The 21,795-nt window shown below is 54.4% G+C and overlaps 1 protein-coding gene across 2 annotated transcripts; it reads right to left on the reverse strand.

Moving 5' to 3' along the window:
- Window positions 1-1,814: 1,814 nt before the first annotated feature.
- LOC100650682 (T-box protein H15) lies at window positions 1,815-19,485 on the reverse strand. 2 transcript variants are annotated; one of them, XM_012308733.3, is made up of 6 exons: window positions 18,116-19,485; window positions 12,057-12,309; window positions 10,218-10,491; window positions 9,334-9,498; window positions 3,266-3,342; window positions 1,815-3,184 (listed from the first exon to the last, which is right to left on the reverse strand). In XM_012308733.3, the coding sequence occupies exons 1-6, from the start codon at window positions 18,690-18,692 to the stop codon at window positions 2,548-2,550; spliced, it is 1,983 nt and encodes a 660-aa protein (XP_012164123.1). In that variant the 5' UTR covers window positions 18,693-19,485; the 3' UTR covers window positions 1,815-2,547. The 2 variants fall into 2 exon arrangements, with proteins under 2 accessions (XP_012164123.1, XP_012164124.3); XM_012308734.3 differs by having other exon boundaries at window positions 1,815-3,172; window positions 18,116-19,482.
- Between the last annotated feature and the right edge of the window lie 2,310 nt (window positions 19,486-21,795).

The raw sequence follows: 21,795 nt of genomic DNA on the forward strand, positions 1-21,795 counted from the left end.
CCGACTCTCTCCCTCCACTTCCCTTCGCGATCCCACTTTTTCCCAACGATAACTGCGTTTCGTCCAACGCGGAGCGATGGATTCGTTCAGATACACGTCTCTCTTCCAACATCCGCCGTTGAGTGAAAGAGACGGAACGTGCATCGTTCAGAGTCGTGGAAAAAGCGCGAGGAAAAGCTGAAAGGCGAAGAAAAGGAGAGAGGGTAAGAAGCAGGAGACGAAGGTGGAGAAGGACGGTCCGCGGCAGGCAGCGTAATCTAAACGAGCGATCGGGATCCGATCGAGATCTGATAATCGAGTTGTTGGCACCTGTGGCAGCGGACATAATTAATGTCGGCTAGGTGCTACCGGCTGCCCCTCTCCCCGTCCTAGTCCCGCTCGTTAATTCCCGGCGGGACATTACCGAGCAAATTAGGCGAGCCAAGTCTCCTTCTCTCGCTCGTTTCTCCGTCATCGTCGGCGACGCGCGCGCTTTTGCCTTTTCTTCGTTCCCTCGTTGTCTTCGTTAGACACGCACACTGGTACGCGTTTTTCGCCGGCTTTCGGTCCCGAAACACGCGGAATGAAGTGGCCAAGAATCGGTCAGGAAGTGGGCGTTCCACCGCGTCGACTTGCGAGAGCCAGTAGAAAAGGAAGAAGAAGAAGGACAAAAACGAGAGCAAAAAACAAGAATGAGAACGAGTAAAGTGAAAAGAGAAAAATACGCTATACGGCTATCATCGTCTACGTTGCTCTTTCTCTTTTACAGATTTTCCCTCTTCCTCTCTCTCTCTCTCTCTTTCTCGATTCTGTCCTCTTTCGCCTCGCTTTCCTCGTTTCCACGAGGAGAATCGACGATTCGACGCGTTCGTTGATCTCGAACGTTCGTCTCGAACCGTACGAGCAGATTGTTGTTAAAAGCGTGCGCGACTAGCGTTAAGGAATGAAAAGTAAAAGGAAAAATGGCGAATTCGAGATGCGATACGGTCGAAGGATACGATAGGATAGGAAAAACTCGGTGAAGAATGTTCGGCGGTGTTTCTTGTCCCGAACAAGCAAAGCCGTCTCTCTCTCTATGGCTGAAGAAGAGGGTGAGCGTCCGAGCAGAGCCGTTAATGTTTTGTGTATTCAAATAAAGAGCGTCGATGCGCGCATTCGCACGCAACCGGCCTCGACCTGTGTCGGCCAGAGTCGAGCCGACTCGTTCAACGGTTAATGGCTTTATAATGCCTTCGTTTCGCATTAAAACGCCACAACGGTGCTCGCCTCCGATTCGCGGCGATATGTATGCCGCCTCCTCTTGCCAGAAAGATTTCTCGCCCGGACGCCTTTCTTTTCCGCACCTCCCGAACAGGCAGATCGACCGACGATAATCTCTCGTGCTAGTCGAGTCGTTTTCTTCGGCGATCCCGTGGATTCAAATTTCCAAGGCGCGTCGTCGAGAGGTTCGAGGGACAAATCCGGCGCTTTGTCCGGCCATCCTACGATCTCCGGTACTCGGTTAACCGAGGGAATTGAAATCGCCTATCCTGCGCAATCCGTCGGATTCCCCCTCGATGTCCGCGCGTGCCGCCAGTATCTCGACGGTCTGGCGACCATCTCTCGACGAACCAGGAAACCGAGGAAAAATTCCGTTTTCACCGGAAGGGAGGAGTTGAACGGTACAACTCGTGTGTCATTACCGAGGCGACGGATCGATACTTCGGTAGACGCGGTGCTACGTGGCAATTCGTCGTTGCCACGCTTTGGAGCGAAGAAACCGGGTCCGGATGGAGATAGGAGCGGAACGAATAAGTAGCTGCTGGTTGATAGTTGGTAGTTGGTAGTTGCTGCTGTAGGCTTGGTACAAGAGTTTATTAGGGTTTATTTACAAGGGAACAGCTTGCACAGCGATATTTTATGCATCTTCACAACACAAGCATCAACGATATAACGCTCTATGCTAACGCTAATCGCCGATACCGGCGACAATGAATCGTCGCTTAAGCTATTTTGCGTGGAAAAGACGCAGAGCGCGTTCTCTTCGGACACGAACGCGCAACGTTCCGCTCTGCGTTTCTCCACGTCGAGTACGGAGTTGGAACATAAATAACGATAACGATAACGATAAGTCGTGATACGAAATATACAACTTATGTTACACGAACGAAGTCGATATTACCTAGGTCTCGTGAATTCGTACGTATATATGTATAGCTATATACAGTAAAGGTCGTCATACGATTGATCGCTTAAGAATGCACATACGTGCGGCCAGGGGATCCAACAACGACCGTACCGTATATACAGTGCTTCGTCTTCGTCTTCGTTTTCGTCTACGTCTTCGTCTTCTTCTTCTTCCTCTTCTTTTTCTTCCGCTTCTTCCCGTTACGTTGCTCCGATCGAAAACGCGAATTCTGCGACGACGTGGTTGTTGCCAGTGACGATTCCCGGTGAGGATCAGACACACGGAAGAAACGACGAGAAGCGTGGCAGCGGGTCTCGTGCGGGGAGAAGTCGAGTGGTCCCGAGGTCGTGGAAGAGTGCGCGCGCGCGCGCTATACGGCGGCGCCGAGGGGAGGACGTCGACTACGACGGCGACATATCCTGGGCGTCTCTTCCGAGACTGTCTGTCGGAGAAGGTGTCGCTCTTCGCGAGGGCGAGGGAGAAAGCGATGGCCCGACCGGGGTGGAGGACTTGGGGGCGGTGGCCACGTGGTACGGAGAGAAACGATGGTGCGCCAAAGCCAAGGCCGATGGATAGAGAGGCCGAGGAGCCGCTGGCCCCGTGCTCGGACTCTGCGTGCTGGAGCCTGCCAGTTGCTGTTGTTGTTGTTGTTGTTGCTGCTGCTGTTGCTGATGATGCGCGGCCGCGAACAGCGTCGGCCCGATCGACGAAGCCCACCACAGATGGCCGAGCTGTTGCTGTTGTTGTTGCTGCTGGTGTTGCTGCTGCTGTTGCTGCTGATGGCTGGTGCCGGCGGACGAGGCGCCGGGGTAGACGAGAGCCGCGGGCCCGACCAGCTGAGCGTACGGGCTGACCGCGACCGCCGCCGCGGCCCGGAGCAGCATCTGCGACCGCGCCGCCCACAGCGCCTTCTCCTCCAGGCTGAGGTTACCCACCGCTCCGGCCTGAAGTTGATCCATCTCGAACGGAAGCCGATGGGGAAACCTCAACGATTGCTGCTCGGCCAGCATCGACTCCATCGTCTCCCTGAAAGGGAAGCTGCTCGATTACGCGCGTATTCGCTCTCGCGGTGATTAGAGTTCATCGCGCCGCGTCCGTAAACACGTTCCTAAGATTTACCTCTCGAAATCGGTCAGACGAGACGAGTCCCGAAACCCCTTAGCGAACGGATTGCTGTCGATCTTGAGCTTTGTGATCTGAAACAGAAAAGTCAATCTTGGTCGTCGATTTTCGTCAGCCGCCGTCGATTTCCCCATCTCGTTACCTACGACGACTTTTCTCCAGTCGGAAGTTACGTCATCGTCGGCCGCCAACGACGCGTATCGGAAAACGGTCGACCGTTTCGAAACGGTTCGTTCCATCGATCGAGAATCAACGGCTCGTAAAATTAGAAGAAGCCGGGAAAAACGACGCGGCGTTGCATTCCAGATAGGAGAAGGTACAGAACCGGGGAACGAAGGATCACGGTGACAGCGAGAACGAGGCGCGGTCATTCGGGTTCGCGATCTTTCGAAATTCGCTGGAGAAAGTTGCCAGCTAGAAATCTACCCCAATTGGCTTTCGCGAGGGCAGCGTTCGGTCGTTTCGCGTTACCGTCGCCATCCGGCCACCCACGATGCGGACGGAGCAGGTGGCATCGGTCAAAGTCGAATTAGCTCGGGGTGACGAGATTCTTCCCGTCTCATACTTCCGTAAACCTTCGACGGACGAAAGATTCCTCTTCCCCGCACCTTTGTCGTATCCAAATACCGAAACGATCGGTCGCGTTCGAAAAAGGAAAACGGTACGATTTCGCGGGGCGGCCGACTTGTTTTCTCGCTTTCGACGAAAAAAACCGTCCTTCGACTCGTCCTCGTTCGTTTCTCTCCGAAAATCCCTCGGAAGGGAAGGTCGAGATGGAAAGGTTAGAAGAGAGAGAGAGAGAGAGAGAGAGAGGGAGAGGCGGGATGTAAGAGAGAGCAAGCAACTGCGCGTGTTTGTGAGCGAGAGAGAGAAAGAGAGAGAGACAGAGAGGGAAAGAGAGAGAGAGGGAGAGGGAGGGAGAGAGAGGGTCGGGAGCTAGAGTCGGTGTCGAGTGGGTGGTCCAATTACCCTACGGTTTCGCGCTCAGGAGCAGCACGTGCAGCCTGGTAATAAGACTCTTTCGTTCAAAGCCGAGGCTAAGCCGCGCTAAGCCCGGAGCTGCCTCGGTTTTAGTTACGATTCCGCTGACATCATTAGCCAAACATCTGGCCCACCTCCGCCGTCAGCGTCGTCCTCGTCGTCTAGCTACTTACTTGGACCGCGCGCGTCGTTCCGCTTCGGTCTGCGCGCGGCGTCGTTCTCTTTCGGCTGTGTTCGTTTTACGATCAGCCGGCCAGCTATAGTTCACTCGCCTCGCGACCATACGCCTATCTTTGAAATCGACCAGCACGGCCGCTACTTTGCGCGAACCGTTCGCTTTGATATCGTGCAGCTCCTTTTGCCGGATTCGAACCGGTGACGGACTGGACTCGCCGCCACGCGTCTATCGCGTCGGCGGTCTCGCGACGAGCACCGATTAATTTAGCAACTCGACGCGCACGCGGCTACGCCTTCTCCTTTCAGGCAAATCGAGAGGCGCGCGCCGCGCGGCCACCGCTTTTCGCCTGCGTCCGTCTATCGACACCGACACCGAACGCCAGTTTCCAAGGAATGCGAGGCCACGAAGATTTCGCGCTTTATCCGGATGAAAAACGAAATTCGCTGGTCGATCGTACGCGCGGCTATCCCAGCAAACGGTGATCAAGTTATACGATTTCACTGACACGATCCGACCAAACGGTTGGACCACTTCCCAGACCGATTTACAGCGTCCACGGTGGACGCGCGGCGAGTGCTACGCCATGATATATTTCCTCGCTCTCTCGATGCCAAACCATCGTCGGAACGTATAAATCGTAGCAGCCAGCGGCGCACTCTCCTGCCAGATATTTTACTCTATATCGGCCGGGATAGCGGGAATCGCGAAAAAAATACCGGAGATTTTTGTCGTCGCCGGTATCGGTCGATGCGCGAGCGAAGGTCGTTGTCCTCTGGTTTCGTCGGATCGCCGTGCGATTCTGCAGGACCGACTCGCGAATTCGCCGCTGCCAACGACAGGCCGACGCGATCGACGATGCACGAAACAAAGTCCACGGCGATCCGTCACGCGATATTCGCGAGCGTAAACCTCGTACTCGGCTGGGCTAAAGAAGGAAAGAAAGGGGCGCGGTTTTCAGGACACGAAGTACATAATTTTCAACGAAAGCTGAACAAAGGCGCGGTTCGATCGTAGTCGGTAGCTCGAGGACCGATCGAACAACGTTTGTTCATCGAACGACAGGTAGCCAATTACGTCCAGCTGCGAAGCGCCGATGAAAATTGAGAGAGAATTTGCGAACGCGGTGAGCGGGCTTGCGTTTCTCTCTGTTGGGACCGATCGGTTCTTCGGACTCGGGGGAGTTTCGACCGTTTCCATTCACGAACCGCTAGTCGCGAAAGAAAGCGATTCGATCTGCTAACGCCAGCACCGATCGATCGTCCAACCATATGAATTTTTTCGCGTTTCGACCGAAGAGAAAGAGAGGGAGAGTAAGAGAGACGTAGAGGAGTATTCCCTCGCTACATGGTCCGATTCTGCTTCGGTCGCTCCCTCCACAGAAGCTCCGCAAAATGAAGCCGTAGGTAATTGAAAGGGATGCTTTCGCACCCGGTCCGCTACTAATAATAGATTTAATAGAGACGCGCTCATCGAAGAAGGGGTCCCGCGCTCGCTCGGCTTGGAAGCTCGGCGCGCACCACGGCCGCTATTTAGTGCCGGTTGCGCGCTGTCATGCTCCCTAAACTTACTATTTCTTTCGCTCTCTCTCTCTCTTTCTCTTTTTTTCTGTTCCTGGCGTTCTCTGTCTTCTTCACGGCGCGGCGTCTCGTCGAGAATTCGCGTTGTCGCGAACAAACTTCGCGAACGAAGCGAAATGTTCGTGGTTTGGCGTTCGACGCGCGCACGACGAAATCGAAGCGTGGCCGTGTGTGTCCCGGTGGCCGTAAGTAAGTACACGCGTGTGTGCCAACCGACCAGCCGCCAACGCGTACAGCCGCCGTGTGTGGTTTCCAGAGGGGCCTCCTCCTCTTCCTCTCTCCCGCCTCTGTCTCATTTGAACGCGATTATTTATGTTTTCTTTCGTTCGTGCATGCCGACGCCGACGCCTGCAGCCACTAAAACCATCGACTGCTTCTTCTTCTTCTTCTTCTTCTTCTTCTTCCTCTTCTTCCTCTTCTTCCTCCTCCTCCTTCGTCTCTTTCTTTTCTTTCATCTCCTCTTCATCTCCTTCGCTGTTTCCTCCTCTTCTCCACCTTCTTCTGCTTCTGCTTTTGCACCCGCTCTACCTTGTTCCGCGACGCGCTCGGCCCCGTCTTCTTTTTACGTTAGCGCGTCCTTACTTCTCGCTTCGTTCCCTCTCCTTCTTCGTTTCGTTTCTCTCCGCTTCTTCGCTTTTTTCACGGTTTTTCTCGGAATTCACGAAACGTGAAACGACTTAGCAGGCAGTTGCCCCCCGTTTCAGCGTCGAGCAGCTAATTAGCCAAAGTATAGAGGCACAAGGTATAAAAAGATAGCGACGCGCGATTTATTACCACGAGAATTTTCCACTGCGATGATCGCGATCACGATTACTCCGCAATTATTACGAGGCACCGCGTTGAAACCGCGTTTATCTTAAAACACCTTCCGGCGATACGTCATCGTTTTTCTCGATTATCTCTACAAACTCCGAAATCGTTAAACGAAACACGACGAATACGTTTAACTCGCGTCTCTCTTCGAGTCCTATTCTCCGGTAGAGTTTCTTACGCTTCCAACGAACGTTATCTCTCGAGCCAACGTCGTTATCTTCGTCATGACATCGAACGAAATCGGAGAACCGCAGCCGATTCGAGCCGATAATTCCAATGGTGGTCGAGCAGGGAAACCTCCGAATAGTGCGTGGAACGTGGCAGCCTGCCCGTAGCTATACGGTAGTAAGTATTTACATGCTTATGTATCTACGCATCTATTCCAGAAGCGTAAACGTCGACTTTGGATAACGACGGCCCGTCCACGACGACCACCACGAGCGGGACGATTAGGAGCGGAACAGAACATGGGTCGCGGAGAGCGGGGCGGTCGAGTCCCGAGCGAAAGAGAAGAGGCAGCGAACGAGAGAAAGCGAGGAGACATCAGCTGGCGATAAGGAGCCGGCAGAACGGATGGAGAGGAATACCAACGGCGAGCGTGGCCAGAGGGAAGAAGAACGGCAGTTAGGTTATGAATTATGACGCGTGCGAGCGAGAAAGACGAATCGAGTCGGTGTTAGAGGTCGTTACGAGAAAGAGTCGGCTTGGAAAGACAAGAGGAAGACAAAAACCGTCCGCAACGATACGTAGTTCGTACACGGGAAGTGGCTGGCAGGGAAAAAAAAGTTGGTCCCTGCTAAACGAGCCTACCCCTCGACGATGACGAGCACGAGAAGAGCAACGGAGCCAGCGAACAAGACGAAAGACAACACCGAGAGCACGATAACGACGACCGACCGACCGACCGATGGGAGAGCCGCGAACCGCGACGAATCAATTTCGAGACAGCGCGGCGCGACGGCCGGCTAAACGAGCCAATGTCTCTACGCCACGGAAATCCTCTTGTCCTCGCTCCACCGCTTCGCTTTTTTTCTCGTGACACGCGATCGGAAGTATCGAGCGGCGGTCGCGACCGCGAATCTCCGCCTTCGCTTTTGCCTTCGTCGTTGCGGCTGTGACGGTGAAAAGCGCGGTCGAATACGGCGATAACGACCAGAAGCGAGGACAAAGCACGCCGGAGATAGGAAAAAGAGAGTTACGAAGAAGAGCGTGCGTGGCCGAGGAGAACAGTGGGAACGGACGTTGGAAATTGGACGTAGGAGGGGGAAGGGGACGGAAGGAAAGGAAAGGAAAGGAAAGGAAAGGGAAGGAGAGCCGGGTCGAGGTAATTGCCGGGGCATCTCTTCGCACCTCATCATCGTCATCAACGGCTCCGACGTTCTCGTGGTTGTCGCGGACGACGAGGGTGGGTCGTCCAACGCGGACCACCCGTTAGCGCTTTGAAGCCGCTCGATTGCCTCGGTTTCATCCTTCTCTCTCTCTCTCTCTCTCTCTCTTCGTCGAAACGACCGCAGCTCTCGCGGATCTTGCACTTTTCTTCCTTTATTAGAGACAAACTACGCGGAGATGCGCGAATCTAAGGAATCGCAGAACGTACGGTTCGCGACTTTGCTCCGTCTTTCGTCTGGCGCGTTGTTCGAAGACCGCGTTGCTCCAACAACTACGACAACGATAACGACAACGACGATTCTGGTTAGTTTGGAAGGAACAGAAACAGGCGGAGGATTCCGATCGCGTTGTTCGAAGAGAAATGGAAGAGGAGAGAATAGACGTCGCGCGTCTTTCCTGGCTCGAAAATCGGATCTCGCGTCGTGCCGCGGGCATCGCGACGCCCGTGGAATGCGAACGACCGCGAGTCAGACCACACACCAGGCGGTCGCTGCTAAACGACTATCGTAAAATACGATTGCGCTGTCGCCCTTCTCGCGCTCCGAACCAAGGAATCCGTAGTTGGACGCGCGCAAGAAGAATCGTCGCGAGGTTAAATGTACGACCGGTCTCCGGCTAAGTCGTCGCGTTCCAACGCGAGCGTCCGCTAACAATTCAAAGCGGAAAACCACCGCCTGGAGTCACTGGAACGTCCCGCGCTCACCGTTAATTTAAATGTCGCGCAGCCAAGTCGAAAATTCGCGATGGCGACCGAATCCGCTGACTGCGAGAAGAAAATGTGGCAGCCCGGGGGTAGGACAATTTGTACGTTTCAATCGGTAGAGAGGAAACGATTATCCGAAGCGAAGGGCCGAGCGACGAGCAGGCGAGAGAGGAAGAGAGCGAGAGAGAGAGAGAGAGAGAGCACCGTTCCCGGGGGCACGTGGAAGACGCGCGATGCGTCACGGCGTGGCGCGGCAGGGCAGATCTCGACCGACGCGTCGAGGATCGCGTGAGAAAAAAGCGAAAAGAGCCAAGGAGAGAAAGCAAGGATAAAAGAGGGAAAAAAGTAGGAGAAAGGGAACTGGAGAAGGAAGGTGGAACGAATAAAAGCGTGTAACGGTAGCGAGAAACAAAGCGAGACTTACGAGTTGATTCTGATAGGCGGTGACAGCGGTGAATATCGCCTCTGGGAATATGAAGGTCTTGTGAGGTTCCTTTTCGAGGTCTGTTATCGGCTTGGCGGTGCCCGACTCCGGTCGCTTCACCAGGTGAATCCTCGGTTGATATTTGTGCATCGAGTTCAACACCAGCTGGAAATCGTTACGAGTCGGTCAGAAGATTCGCAGCGCGTGGTATCTTTATCGACGCGTTTGAAAATAAACGATCGTACCGCGTTTAAATCGAACGAGAGTCTGTTACCACTACCATCGCGTAATCTTCGCGAACGTTGCGTCTCACCCCCCTCGACTGGCATCGATTCGACCGTATTCGGTGCACCGATTCGTCGCGTTTCTCGACTTCGCCCCGGTCCGTCCCGTTCTTCGTCTCTCGACCTTCTTCGATTCGTCTATCGCCTCGGGAAACGATAGATGGACGATACGAGAGGATCTCGACGGGAGAAAAAGCGTATGAATTAGGAGCACTTTGCTGGTCCCGAACGTTCCCCGCTTACCATTCAAAAGAATCACTTTGCCTTCGTCCGGCACCGTGTAACATCCTGAATACAAAATGAGTACCGTGAAGAACCGTAGCCACGATCGGGGTTCCTATTTACGTCAGTCATCCGATGAATTAAGGAGTCCGCTGCTGGCTGCCGCTGCCGCTGTCGTTGTCGGAGAGAAATCGAATACCAGGCCACGATACTGCCACGAACCCACCGACCGAAACGACGCGTTAGATGCGTTCTCGTTCTCCCGCGAATCGGACGAAACGAATCGAAACGAATCGAAACAAATCGAAACGAATCGCAAACGAAAACAAATACCGATCGACCAAACTACGAGCTTGAGCTTGCCGCAAAGTTACTCACGTGGCCGTGCCTATCCATGTCGTTGTTGGTAAGCTTCACTTTTTCGAACGAGACGACTTGCTTTCGAAGCTGCTCGCCCGTAAAAGGTGAGTCCGGGTGCACGTAGAGACGAGCGGGCGCCGGAGGATCGGCCTTCCCAGCTACCAGCCAAGAGCTCCTGTGATACGCGTATCGATACCTCTTGTTATCCACAGGAACGATGTCCATCAGAACCGCGTATCGACTATCCGCCTTCAATCCGTTGAACGACACTCTGCACGTTGGAAACATTCTCCTGTGAAATAAACGATAGCTGAGCAACAGACAGAGAGAGAGGGAGAGAGAGAGGATTATCGGTGGTCGAAAACCGTCCACGCCGATTTCAGGGTTAACGCGCCAACACCGAAGCGGACACCGAGGTGGTGGCAGGTTCGCTGGGTACCAGAAGAACCAGCAGGCAGAGGGGGCGGAGGGTCAGAATCGAGGGGGCAGAGGATGAAGCCTGGCGTGAATGTTTTGCCTCGGAGGCCAAACATTAATACCGTGTCGGGCCCCCCGCTGCTCGACCACTAAAACGCGGGGACACCCGCCGATCTTATCTACGTCTTCTCCTCGGTCCTTGTCGACTCGGTATGCATTCATCCCGCCAGCGCCACGAGCGTGAGTAATGCTTTTATTTATCAACCCGTCCTTTGTTAATGAATTGAACTCGCCTCGCGAGAGAAGCTAGCCTCTTCGATTCCACCTTCTGCCTACCCCCTGTACACGACCTCCTCACCCACGATCGAACCTCTAACCCCCGACTTCCTCTCATCCCGGGACGTCGCTTTTCCTTCCCAGACCCGCTCCCACGCCCTCCACCCTGTTTCTCGCGTCGATCGAAACCACGGCGACGATTCTTTCGTCGACGGGTCGCCGTCGTCGTTAAAACTTCTCGAAAAGCTTGGCAAATTTCCTCCTTCGAAAACGTTCACGCCCACTTGGCGAACGCAACACCCGAGCTGCTGCTTGAAAACGCCGGTGCCGCGCTTCGAAGACAGGGGTCTAAGGACACGGTCGTGCGAGAAGGGAGAATTTTCTGGCCGAGAGGAACTAAGGGGAAGGTCTCTCGAGTTTTGTCCTTTAAGTCTCTGCAAATAACGGGAAACGAGGGAGAGAGGGTAAAGACCGGGATACGACGTAGGAGGCGGAGGCGGAGGCGGAGGCGGAAGCAGTGGCAAAGGCGGAGGAGGCAAAGGCGGAGGAGGCAAAGGCGGAGGAGGCAAAGGCGGAGGTAGAGGCGGAGGCAGAGACAGAGACGGAGACAGAGACAGAGGAGCGGTGGCGAAGGCGGTGGAGGGTGGCGTGGTAGAAAGTCGACCGGGTGAGGGACGATAAGTTGACGCGGGTGGAGGTTGCGACGAGCAACATCGCGGCGCAGATCTAATTACCAACGCGCGAGTAAACGCGCAGTAGGGTAGTGGAACCCCTTTGGGAGTCAACGAACAACGAGAAGGAGCGAGAGCAGCAACAGCAGCAGCACGGATGTTGCCGTCGTGGCGGGCAATTAGGCGCGCGTCCGCCGCGTCGCGTCGCTCTCGTCCTTTCTCCGGTATTCGCCTCCCTTCCCATCGTCCTCTTCTTCTCGCCGTCTCTCGATAACGTCGTCTCGACGTTTGCCGACTGTTCGATCGCGTTCTTCGTCCAATTTTACTCGCCCGCCAATTCGTCACGTACCGTAGATCGGCGATAATCGTAATCGAGGGGAACCATTTAATCAAGTCCGCTTACACGCTGCGCGCCCGACATCGTCTTTACGCGAATATTTGAATTGGTTTTCCATTCGCCCTCTCCAGAGACGCAAATCGGGGGGAACCTTACCTGCCAGTTTTCGTGATGATCATCTCGGTGCCTAGTTCGTTGAATTTATCCCATAAGTCTTTCGTCTCAAGGTGACACACCACGTGCCTAAGCTCTTCGCAGTTGGACCGTTCCTGAAGGAGAGGATTCACGGGTGAAGCTGCTTTGCCGCTGGTGCTTCCGGCGTCATCCGTCTCTGGATCGTCTTCCGCGACCATCGCCTCCTGAATCGGTGGAGCGCCTCGGACCACTCCAGAAACGCTCGGTTCCCTTTCTGAAAAGCACGCGAGGGATAATGAAGATGTAGGTTTAAAGTATGCCACGGATCGAAAGAGAGGATGAAATTACCGCGACAACAGGAAAGGGAAAACCGATCGAATCGTTTGTCGATGAAAGAAACGCGTGTATCGAGATACCGCGCACGGGTCGCGCTAATAAAAAGGCGTTAGCTACGGCGACGGATAATTGATTAATCGGTTGCATCGTGGCTATCGGCAACAGGCATATAGAAACCTCGACTCGGATGCGGATAATCTCGCGCCTCTCCCTCCGTGTACATGGAAAGGTTCCCAGCTGCAGCGTGGGTCACGAACAACCACGAACACGTTTTGCGGCTAAAGCAGGCACCGCGAAAGAAAATTGCCGTTATCCCAAGTAGTAATTCGTAGCTAATGTCTTGTGACGCGATGCGACGAGGTGGGGTAAGGCGCGGAATGATGCGAACCGCCACGAGGCATCCACCGTCTGTTGTTGCGAGAACCGTGTTCCGCGACACAATGACACTCATTCTCTCGATAATTAGTAGTCGTCTCGATCGTCGGTTTCGCAGTTGCGTAAACGCAATCACGCGACCCACTCGATCGGTCGACCGAATTCTCGAGCCGAGCGTCGCAACCAACCAACGTATCGACGAACCAGCCAACCATCCATACCACGAATAACCCGAAAGCGACAGCAGATCGCAATCTACCGCGCGCTCGTTCCTATAATTAATCGATAGTTTGCGATTTTCAAGGATCGTTCGTTCCGTGTTTTGCACGACGCCGATAGGCTCTAGACCGGCGTAATCGAACGCGCGCGGCTCATTCTCCCACTTTTTCTCTCTTCCTCTCTTCGTCTCCCTCGGCATTCGTTAGAGCGTCTTCCCGGCCGAGACAATAACGACGCCGCGGTAGCGGCTGCTAAAGGATAATTATCCACTTACGACGGAGGTTACTTTAGTTTAACGTTATTATCCCGACCAATGCCGACCAAGTGGCAGCGGTTCGTGAAATTACAATCTTTCCGGCCAAGGTAAAACGGCGACGAACGCTCTTGTTTGCCCTCGCGCACAGATACCTCTCTCTCGCATCGGTTTTCAATTTGTCTCTTGCCGATTGCAATTTCGGAAATTGGATAGCGTGCCATCGCCTAAAACGGCGCGCGTAAACGCGTTCGATCCCGAGGGGTCGTTCGATCGCAAACCGCTCGTTACGATCAAGCTGTAGGACGTCCGAAATTCGTTAGGTCGCGGCTGGGCGATGAAATTCTCGCGCGAGTTTTTTCAACGATAGCCGCCATCGAACGCGGCTCCTCCGCCATTCCCTCCGTCTTTGAAACAACCGTGCAGAGTTAGGGACGCTCGCTCGTCCAAGAGCTTTCGAGAGGCAAGAAACGCGTGGTAACGCGGTAGAAGAAACCCCCCACGGACGAGTGTTGGCGAAATCCGTTCCGAACGATCCGTGATGGGACGAGAGAAACGCGTCCGCGAGTTCCACTCGGAGTGTTTCATTCGTTCGGCCGTTTTTTCCAATCGATCGAACGACGACCGAACGCAAATCAAATCGAGTATCACCGACTAACAAACAATTCCTCTCGATCGGCCGAACGATTAACTTCCGACACTCGATAAATTCGAGTTATCGCGAATAAATTAACAATAAACACTATCCGCTCTGCCAACTATTTTCGCAGCAGATTTTCTACGTCGATAACTTTACAACCGTGTATTTCACTTAACGCGGCACGCTTAAAAATTACTTTCACTCGTTAAACTGATTCTCCTCGCTCTCAAGGGAGAGAAAAACCAATCGTTGCGTCTCTTGTCCCTCTCTCTCTCTCTCTCTCTCTCTCTTTCTCTCTCTCTCCCTCTCTGTCTATTTTCATTTTCCCCTCTCTCCCGTTTATGCTTGCCCGGTTTTTGCAAATCAACGAGTTTCTTTATCGTAGCATCGCGAAGGAACGAGCGACCGAGCTTGACGCGACAAAAATCAGCGACACTTCCGGCGTGGCAGGGATCGGGAGGGTCGCTCGAGTCGCAGGGAAAGCCGGTGATTTTCCACCGTGGTCGCAACATCGACGATCCGACATTCCCAGGCTAAAGTCGGAGCGGCACTCGAGTTGCACGCAGGGCAAAAAGACGCGACACGAGGGCACGAGGGCAGCGACGGTGGCGGAAGTGGCGTAGGCGGTAGCGAAGGTGTCGTCGCGCGAAACGCGAATAACTGTTTAAACGGGAATTTTCGCGAGGCCGTAGCCTCGGCTAATTGGCCGGTCAGAGAAGGTTGGCGCGATGTGTGGTCTGTCATCCGCGTATTTTTATTCGACACGGCGAACGGCGGTGTTAAACGACTGACGAAACGGATGACGAGTCGCCAGAACGGTTCGTGGCTGCGTGTCTGCCGACTGAGCACGAGTTTCGTTCGAGTTTACGAGCGACCTCGTCAAGTGAGTTACGGTTGCGAGTGCACGGCGCACCAGTGCCGCCGGATCAAAGACGCAAAGGAGGACAGATTGAAACGCGTCCCACTGCTAATGTCCTCCCACGAGATCTACGAGAACTTCAGCTCTTCCCGCCTTCTTCTTCGTTCGCGCGTCACGAGCTTCTCGCCTCGCTTTCCACCACGTCGTTTTAGGCTCGGTCCAGACGACCGACGTTCTACCGTACGACACCGTTTCGGTGGCGTTGGTAGAACAGAGAAACCAGGTATTTGTTTCAAAGTCGTCTATTTCGCGAAAGAAGCACACGTACACACGTACCTCCTTGTCCTTTCAACTCGTTGCCGCTGCAGCGATTTGCCGCAAACCGCTGGCTCGCATCGAGCCTTAAACTTGCCTCGCGACTCGCGACCCAGACACTTCTCTTTCCATATTTCTACGTTACGCCACGATTTTCTTCGCGGATCGCCGATTTCGTATTCCGCCGGCTATTTTTAATCGATCGCACCGCTCGATTCGATCAAGGTGCGGAGTCTCGAAATCGATCGCGCTGTCTTTCTTTGTCCTTCGTTACGAAAGCTCTCGCGATCAACGTGACGCGATTGCTTAACAAACAAGCAAGTTCGCGTATCGACAACGATAATCGACGGGTTTTCTCTCTTATCGGTCGTTCGGCCGCCGCGAATCCACGAAATCTACAAATTGCTCTCTGATCTTCTCGATTATCGAAAACGCGAGTCACAATAGGAGATCTCATCGAAAAGCGAGCTATCGCGACAGCGTTCGATTCTCGGCGTTTCTTCAAAAACTCGCGTATCTCGGTTTTCTCGAGTGTAGTCAGCCTGTTACGCGCTATCTGATCGAGAGAGAGAAAGAGAGAAAGAGAGAAAGAGAGAGAGAGAGAGAGAGAGACTCGGAGCAATCGATCAATCTGTCGACAGGTAATTAAAAGAAGCATTTTGTTTGTTCGCGAAACATAAATTAATCCGGTTGTAACGAAGTACGTGCTCTTTGGATCATGTCCGACGGAATTCCCACGCGACCTTCTATCCTTCGAAACTCTCGTTTCTATCGCAACGCGAAGCAATTTCGTCACCCGGCAGACAAGTTTTCTCCTCGTATTTTGCAAACAACGTGCTTCACACACGCAGACTCGTCTCGAGACAGCGCCAACGGAACACCGAAACGATTCGGCAAGATCGACACCGCGTCACCGACAGCCTGTCAGTTAACGTGGTCGCTAAACAACTCGAATCAACGACGCGACGTTGATCGAAACGAAAATCACCGTAATTTCTCCGTGCTTTCTAGCTTTGCCCCTGACTACAGCTACGCATAACGATCAAAAGGTTTTAGTCGAGCAACGACGTGCGATGCAATATTCCGGCTGAACGAACCGTATCGCCTCGTTTCGCCGACCGTATCGTCCGTTCGTTTCGAACGGACCACGCGTTTGCGAACCGATCGTCGATAGATTACAGGGTAGATCGACACGCAGAGACACGGTATACATCTTGAATCGTTAACGTGTGCTATAAAATGGGCCGCGAGGATTTCCCCGGAATCGTCTCCAACACCGTATTCGTTGCAAATTATTGGAATTGACATCTTCTGCGTTTGTCCGACTAAAAATCATCCGCGTAGCGGTGGAACGCGATAATCGTTCTCCCTTATCGATATCGCTTATCACTTATCATCTATCGTGGCAAGAAATCTCGTTTGTCGCAAACTTGGGACACAAAGAGCTCCGATTCTTGGAAAGAGGAAAGAAAAAGAAAAAAAGAACACGGGGAAAATAGAGTGCGATATCGTAACTACCGGCGCAACGGTAGCCCTGGCGATTGCCCGAACGGTAAACCGATTCAAGTGGGCGTCCACCAAATTGCAGATGGTTCGACGCGTATAAAACGTCTATCTGCCGCGTGATTTTCGCTCCGAGATTCGACATTTACGCGTCACAGACGACGAGTCGTCTGGATCCCATCTGGAAATCGATCGTTGACTATCGTTGTCCGATGTGTTTGGTCGTGAAGAGACAACAAAATCCGGACGATCGTCATGGATCGAGGCTGGCGTTCGCCGAGCGATGGCTGCGGGGGTCCAAGTAGGCGTTCAAGCAGGCATGCAAGCTCGTTGCTCGAGCAAGTCACTGATTACTTTTATACGGATGACGTTGGCATCGAGTCGTACACGTCGGCGACAACGGTCTATCGTTCGTCGCTCGATAAGCGGCATCGTGTCGTTCGTCTCGTTACTTCGCAAAACGAAACGCTTTCAAACGGTTGAACGAAATTCATCGGCGAACGGACATGCAGGGACACGCTACCTCGGAAACGCGAGTCTCCGAGAGGCATAATTCGTCGCCGGTTAACGAGTCACGAGGTTCCTGAGTTTGGGATTAGCGATTTATTCGAACTAGGTGGCTGGCGAACATGAAAGGAGAAGGAGGGGAAGGAGGAGGAGGAAGAGGAGGAGAGTATTCGCGCGTGTCCAACACACGTGCACGCACACGAGAGTTTGGTCGATTCATCGCACCGTTTACCCAAGTTTATTTGGGAACGACGGTCCGTTTCCGTGGGTGAATTGCACCGTGGCCAACCGTAAATTTCGACCGCGTAGAATCTTCGTGGGCGATTATTCGCCGCGGGCGTCCAAGATACGCGATGATGAAACCAAACACCGTCGAGTCTCGTTCGGACGTCTGGCTGAGCAAAGCAGCCACGATCGTTTCCAGAATTCCGATGAGACACCTCACCTGGCTGCGCGAAACGGCCGTTTCTCGCCTGGCGAATTAACGCGCGCCCGAGCACAAACCCGGCTACATGCCGGTTCATTCACAATCTTCGCCGCTAAATAATTCATTAACCACGCACCAGCGCGCCGTCGTTCTCTACTTTTCTTCTTTTTTTCTTATCTCCCCGCTTTCCCTCCTTCCTTCCCTCTTACTTTGCCACTCTCTGCCTCTCTGCCACGACAGGTAACCTTTCAAAAATAACGCCCTTCGCGATTAAGACAAACGCTACTCGTCTCGACGGCGATCGTAGTCGTGGTCAACATCGTGGTCGCCGTTCTCGCTCGCGTTAGTCGCAGGTTGCTCGAAGAAACCGACAACAACCAACCGGCCACGAATAACCGATAACCGATAGCCGATAACCAACGATCGATAGGATCGCTCTTTCGTTGGTCGCCTTTTTTGCTCGCCGAGAAAAACGACGGAGAACCGTGGTTTCATTATTAACGTACGTACGTATATGGAACGCGAAGAAAAACGATTTCATTGCCCGAACCGAAGCTTAGAAAAAACTGCGGTGAGTGGCTCGACCCGATAACGAGACAGCTACGATCGGATTTCTACGTCGAGAATGAGGAAGGAAAGAGCTCACCGTGTTGATGCAATTTCCCTCCGCCGACGGCCTGTTGCTGCAACTGTCGATTATGATGAGATTGTTGCAGCTGAGGCTGAGTTTGTTGCTGAACCGATTGCTGTTGCTGCTGCTGCTGCTGCAATGGCGAGGTCTGCGATTGCTGTTGCGTCTGTTGCTGCTGCTGTTGTTGCTGCTGCTGCTGCCTAGAATCTCGGGCCATGATGGCCGCGATGCTAAAGTCGGTGGCGCATTGGCGATTCGAGTTGCAGTTGTTGTTGAGATTGTTCAAGAGGCTGCTGTTCGGCGAAGGGCTGGAACTCTCGTCGCCGTCGTCGCGCGTGCAGCCGGGTGACAAACCGGTGGAAACCGCGGAGGCGGCGGCACCCTCGGTCTGCATTTTTCTTCCAAGAAACAGATGTCGAGATTCCTCGTCGTCCTCCTCGCTGCCGGCACCGCAGCCGCCTCCTCCTCCTCCGCCTCCGCCTCCACCGCCGCAGCCGCCACCGCCACTGCCACCGCCACCTCCACCACCGAACGAAGACAGCGTCAATCCGTTTCTCTTCCTGCCGCTGAGACCTCGCGACTCCAGCAACATCACCTCACGCTCTGCGTCTCGAACCTCGCTCGTCTGTCAACTATTATCGAGAGAAGATCGGTCTTTGGTTCGCTCCGGAAACAGTCGTTACCTGCCCGCCGATCCACCCAACAGAAATTTTCCACATTCTCCCGGGCGGCGATGCGACGATCGCGTCGCCTCGCCTGCGTCCCAGCGATCGAACGTTCGAATCTTTCGATCGAGCGCCAACAATCGACGATCGTTTTTGACGGAGAGAAACCGCGCCTCGCGAGGGTCGTCGACTCGCGCGACTCGGTGCTCGCAGACCGGGGTTAAGTCGATCGTCGAAGTGCGCGACGAGGCGCGCGCATCGCCACGGTCACCAGGATGCGTCGAGTCTCCAGGTGTGAAAAACGGCGGGCAAACTGTTCCGACACACTTTTCGCGGAACGACAACAACAACAACAACGACGACAACGACAACGACGACAACGACAACGACGACAACGACAACGACGATAACGACGACGACGACGACGACGACGACGATGACGACGACGACGACAACGACACTAGTCCGAACAGGCGAAGAAGAGAGAGGTCGAGGGTGATTTTAGTTTGGATTTCAATTTGAGTAGAACGTGTCGCACGATATCGACGACTTGTATCGAGTCTCGGAGCGTGGAGAACGCGGTCGAGTCGAGCGGAGAGCGCGGACAGAGCGAGAAACGAGAGAGCGACCGGTTGCCCGACAGACTGACCCGCGCCACCGGCGGCCGGCTTCTCGTTTCGGCCCCCACCCCCGGCGCTTCGCGGCTCGCTCGAGCTCGATCGTCCGCGACGCGCGCGGCGAGACACGGGGTGGCGGGAGAGAACGCGCGCCACTCGACTCTCTCGGGGTGTGAGACGACGATGGGGCGGCCTGTTCAACAGGGAGAAAAGGCGACCCTAGCTCGGTAGGCGGTTCCCTCGAGCGAAGCTCCGCCCGAGCGATCAGCACCCGGCTCCGCCCGTGGTCTCTCTCCTCCTAGGAATTCGCCGAGAGGTTTGCGACCACCTTATTAACGCTTCCGTCCTTCTTCTTCGTGTCGAGCTGCACGAGCGCGCGCGCGATCGCCAACCGGCAGCCAGCTGTCTTTCCACGCGCGTACACCCGCGAACCGCGTTTTCTCCTCTTCTCGCGCGCTCTCTCCGCTCCTCCGCTTCCCCTTTCGACGCTTTCCCTTCCTTTCCCTTGGTTGCCGCGTCGTTGAAACGTTACCGATCGCGTTACCAGCCTCCTCGTGGCGACGATCGTCACGAGTATAGTACCACGCCGGTGATGCCAACGGTGCTCGTAATGGTCCTCTGGTAGAGTCGTTTGTAGCGGTGATAGTAGGATTCTATGTAGCTACGACGATGGAGGCAGCAGCGACGGTGGCGGTGGCTGCGATGGTGGTGGTAGTAGTGGTGGTGGTGATGGTGGTGGTGGTGATGGTGGTGGTGGTGGTGGTGGCGGTGGTGGTGGGTGGCGGATCCGGCGGCGGCGGTGGCGGCGGCGGCGACAGCGACAGAGATGGTGGTGGTCGTCGCGAACCGTACCTACGTGCCTCCCTCCTCTTTTGCGGTTCTTCGTTGTTCCTCTTACCTCGACCGATCGTTCCTCCTTGTTCAGCTGCCGAGCCGTTTCGTTCGATCGTCCTCTTTTCTCCCGTCCAGGTTGGTACTTTCGGCACGGTCGGCCTCCCGTTTCTCCTCGAGCTCCGAATGCCCTCTCGCGCGAGCTCCGTGCGGACGAGTAAGCGAGGAGGGTGGTACGGCATTATGGTTCGGTACGCGGCATCTAGCCACAACAGCTGCCATTTTTTCTTACGAGAGGGGGCAATTGCTGACAGGGACCACCGTTTTCCTCTCTTCGTTCTGCCATTCCCCGTTCCCTCTCTTTCCGCCACCGCTCTTCTTCTCCCTTTCTCTCCTCCCCCGTGGCTCCCTAGTTCTTTGCGCGGTTCCGTCGAGTCCTGCAATTTATCGTTTTACTGGCGGAGCTTTAAACGCGAGCGACCGGTAACGCCGGTGGGTGGTTAGCTGCTCCTCGGTCGGAGCTCGCTAACCGCGGTAACCTAGCCGGCTGGTTAGGTACACCGTTGTTTCGTCGCTCGTCCTTCCACGGTCCTGTGGACGATGATTCTACACGGGGTCGATCGCCGTTGGGCGGAAGCGCCTTGGAAAACTCATCGGCCATCCGTAATTCATCCGCTATGCCTGCGGCGACATGTCGCACGTTCCGACTGGAAGCGCGAAGAAGGCCGCCTCGTCGATACCCAACTATCGCGACAATCCTACCGAATGTCGGGTTAAACGGATTCGACGAGACGAGGATCGGTGCGAGATGCGCGCGGCTAACGAAGACGCGGCGCGTTTGAAAATAAGAAGCTGCTGCAAAAGAACGAAGCTACGCTCCGGGTGGTGGAAAGGGAGCAGATTGCTCCGGATATTATTATAATAAAGCAGGAAATTGCCTTGCTCGCTAAATACGTAGGTAGCGATACGTGTATCGCGCGCGATATCATCGGCGGATTATTGTAATTATACGGTTTAACGTGTAGAAAAAACGGGCCGCGATATCATTACGAGTTAGAAATTTCACGCGATTCAATTCCGTTATTATCCGCGAAAGATAAATATTATAATTCTGGAGCGAACCGCGGCAACGGTGAGATGGTGCCATCGGTTCTGCGATCGAACGAAACCGTGCTTCCTCCGCCGATTTTCCTCCTCCTCCTCTCTCTCTCTCTCTCTCTTATCCGTGAAATCTTTTCGTTACGCTAAAAAATACGACGTTCGTCGTATTCTTATCTCGGCGTAGAGCGGTCGGGCGGTCGGGCGGTCGAGCGGTCGCTCAGCGAAGCGAGAAATCGGCCATCGACGGACGGTTGTTTCTAATTACCGTTGTTCGTAACACGCGATCTCGCTCGTAACGCGGTGCACGGCACAAATACGTTAATTGCCCCAGGAATCGGTACGCTCTGGCAGACGCGCGATAATTAAACGTAACGACTTCGTTAGGCGAATCCCGATGTGGCGGCGTCTCCACTGGTTATTACGCGGCGGAGGCTGGCAACGCTCGCGTTACACTCGACCGTCCTTTTTCCTCAAGATCGAA

Source organism: Bombus terrestris, chromosome 5, assembly GCF_910591885.1.
Source record: "Bombus terrestris chromosome 5, iyBomTerr1.2, whole genome shotgun sequence".
NCBI lineage: Eukaryota > Metazoa > Arthropoda > Insecta > Hymenoptera > Apidae > Bombus > Bombus terrestris.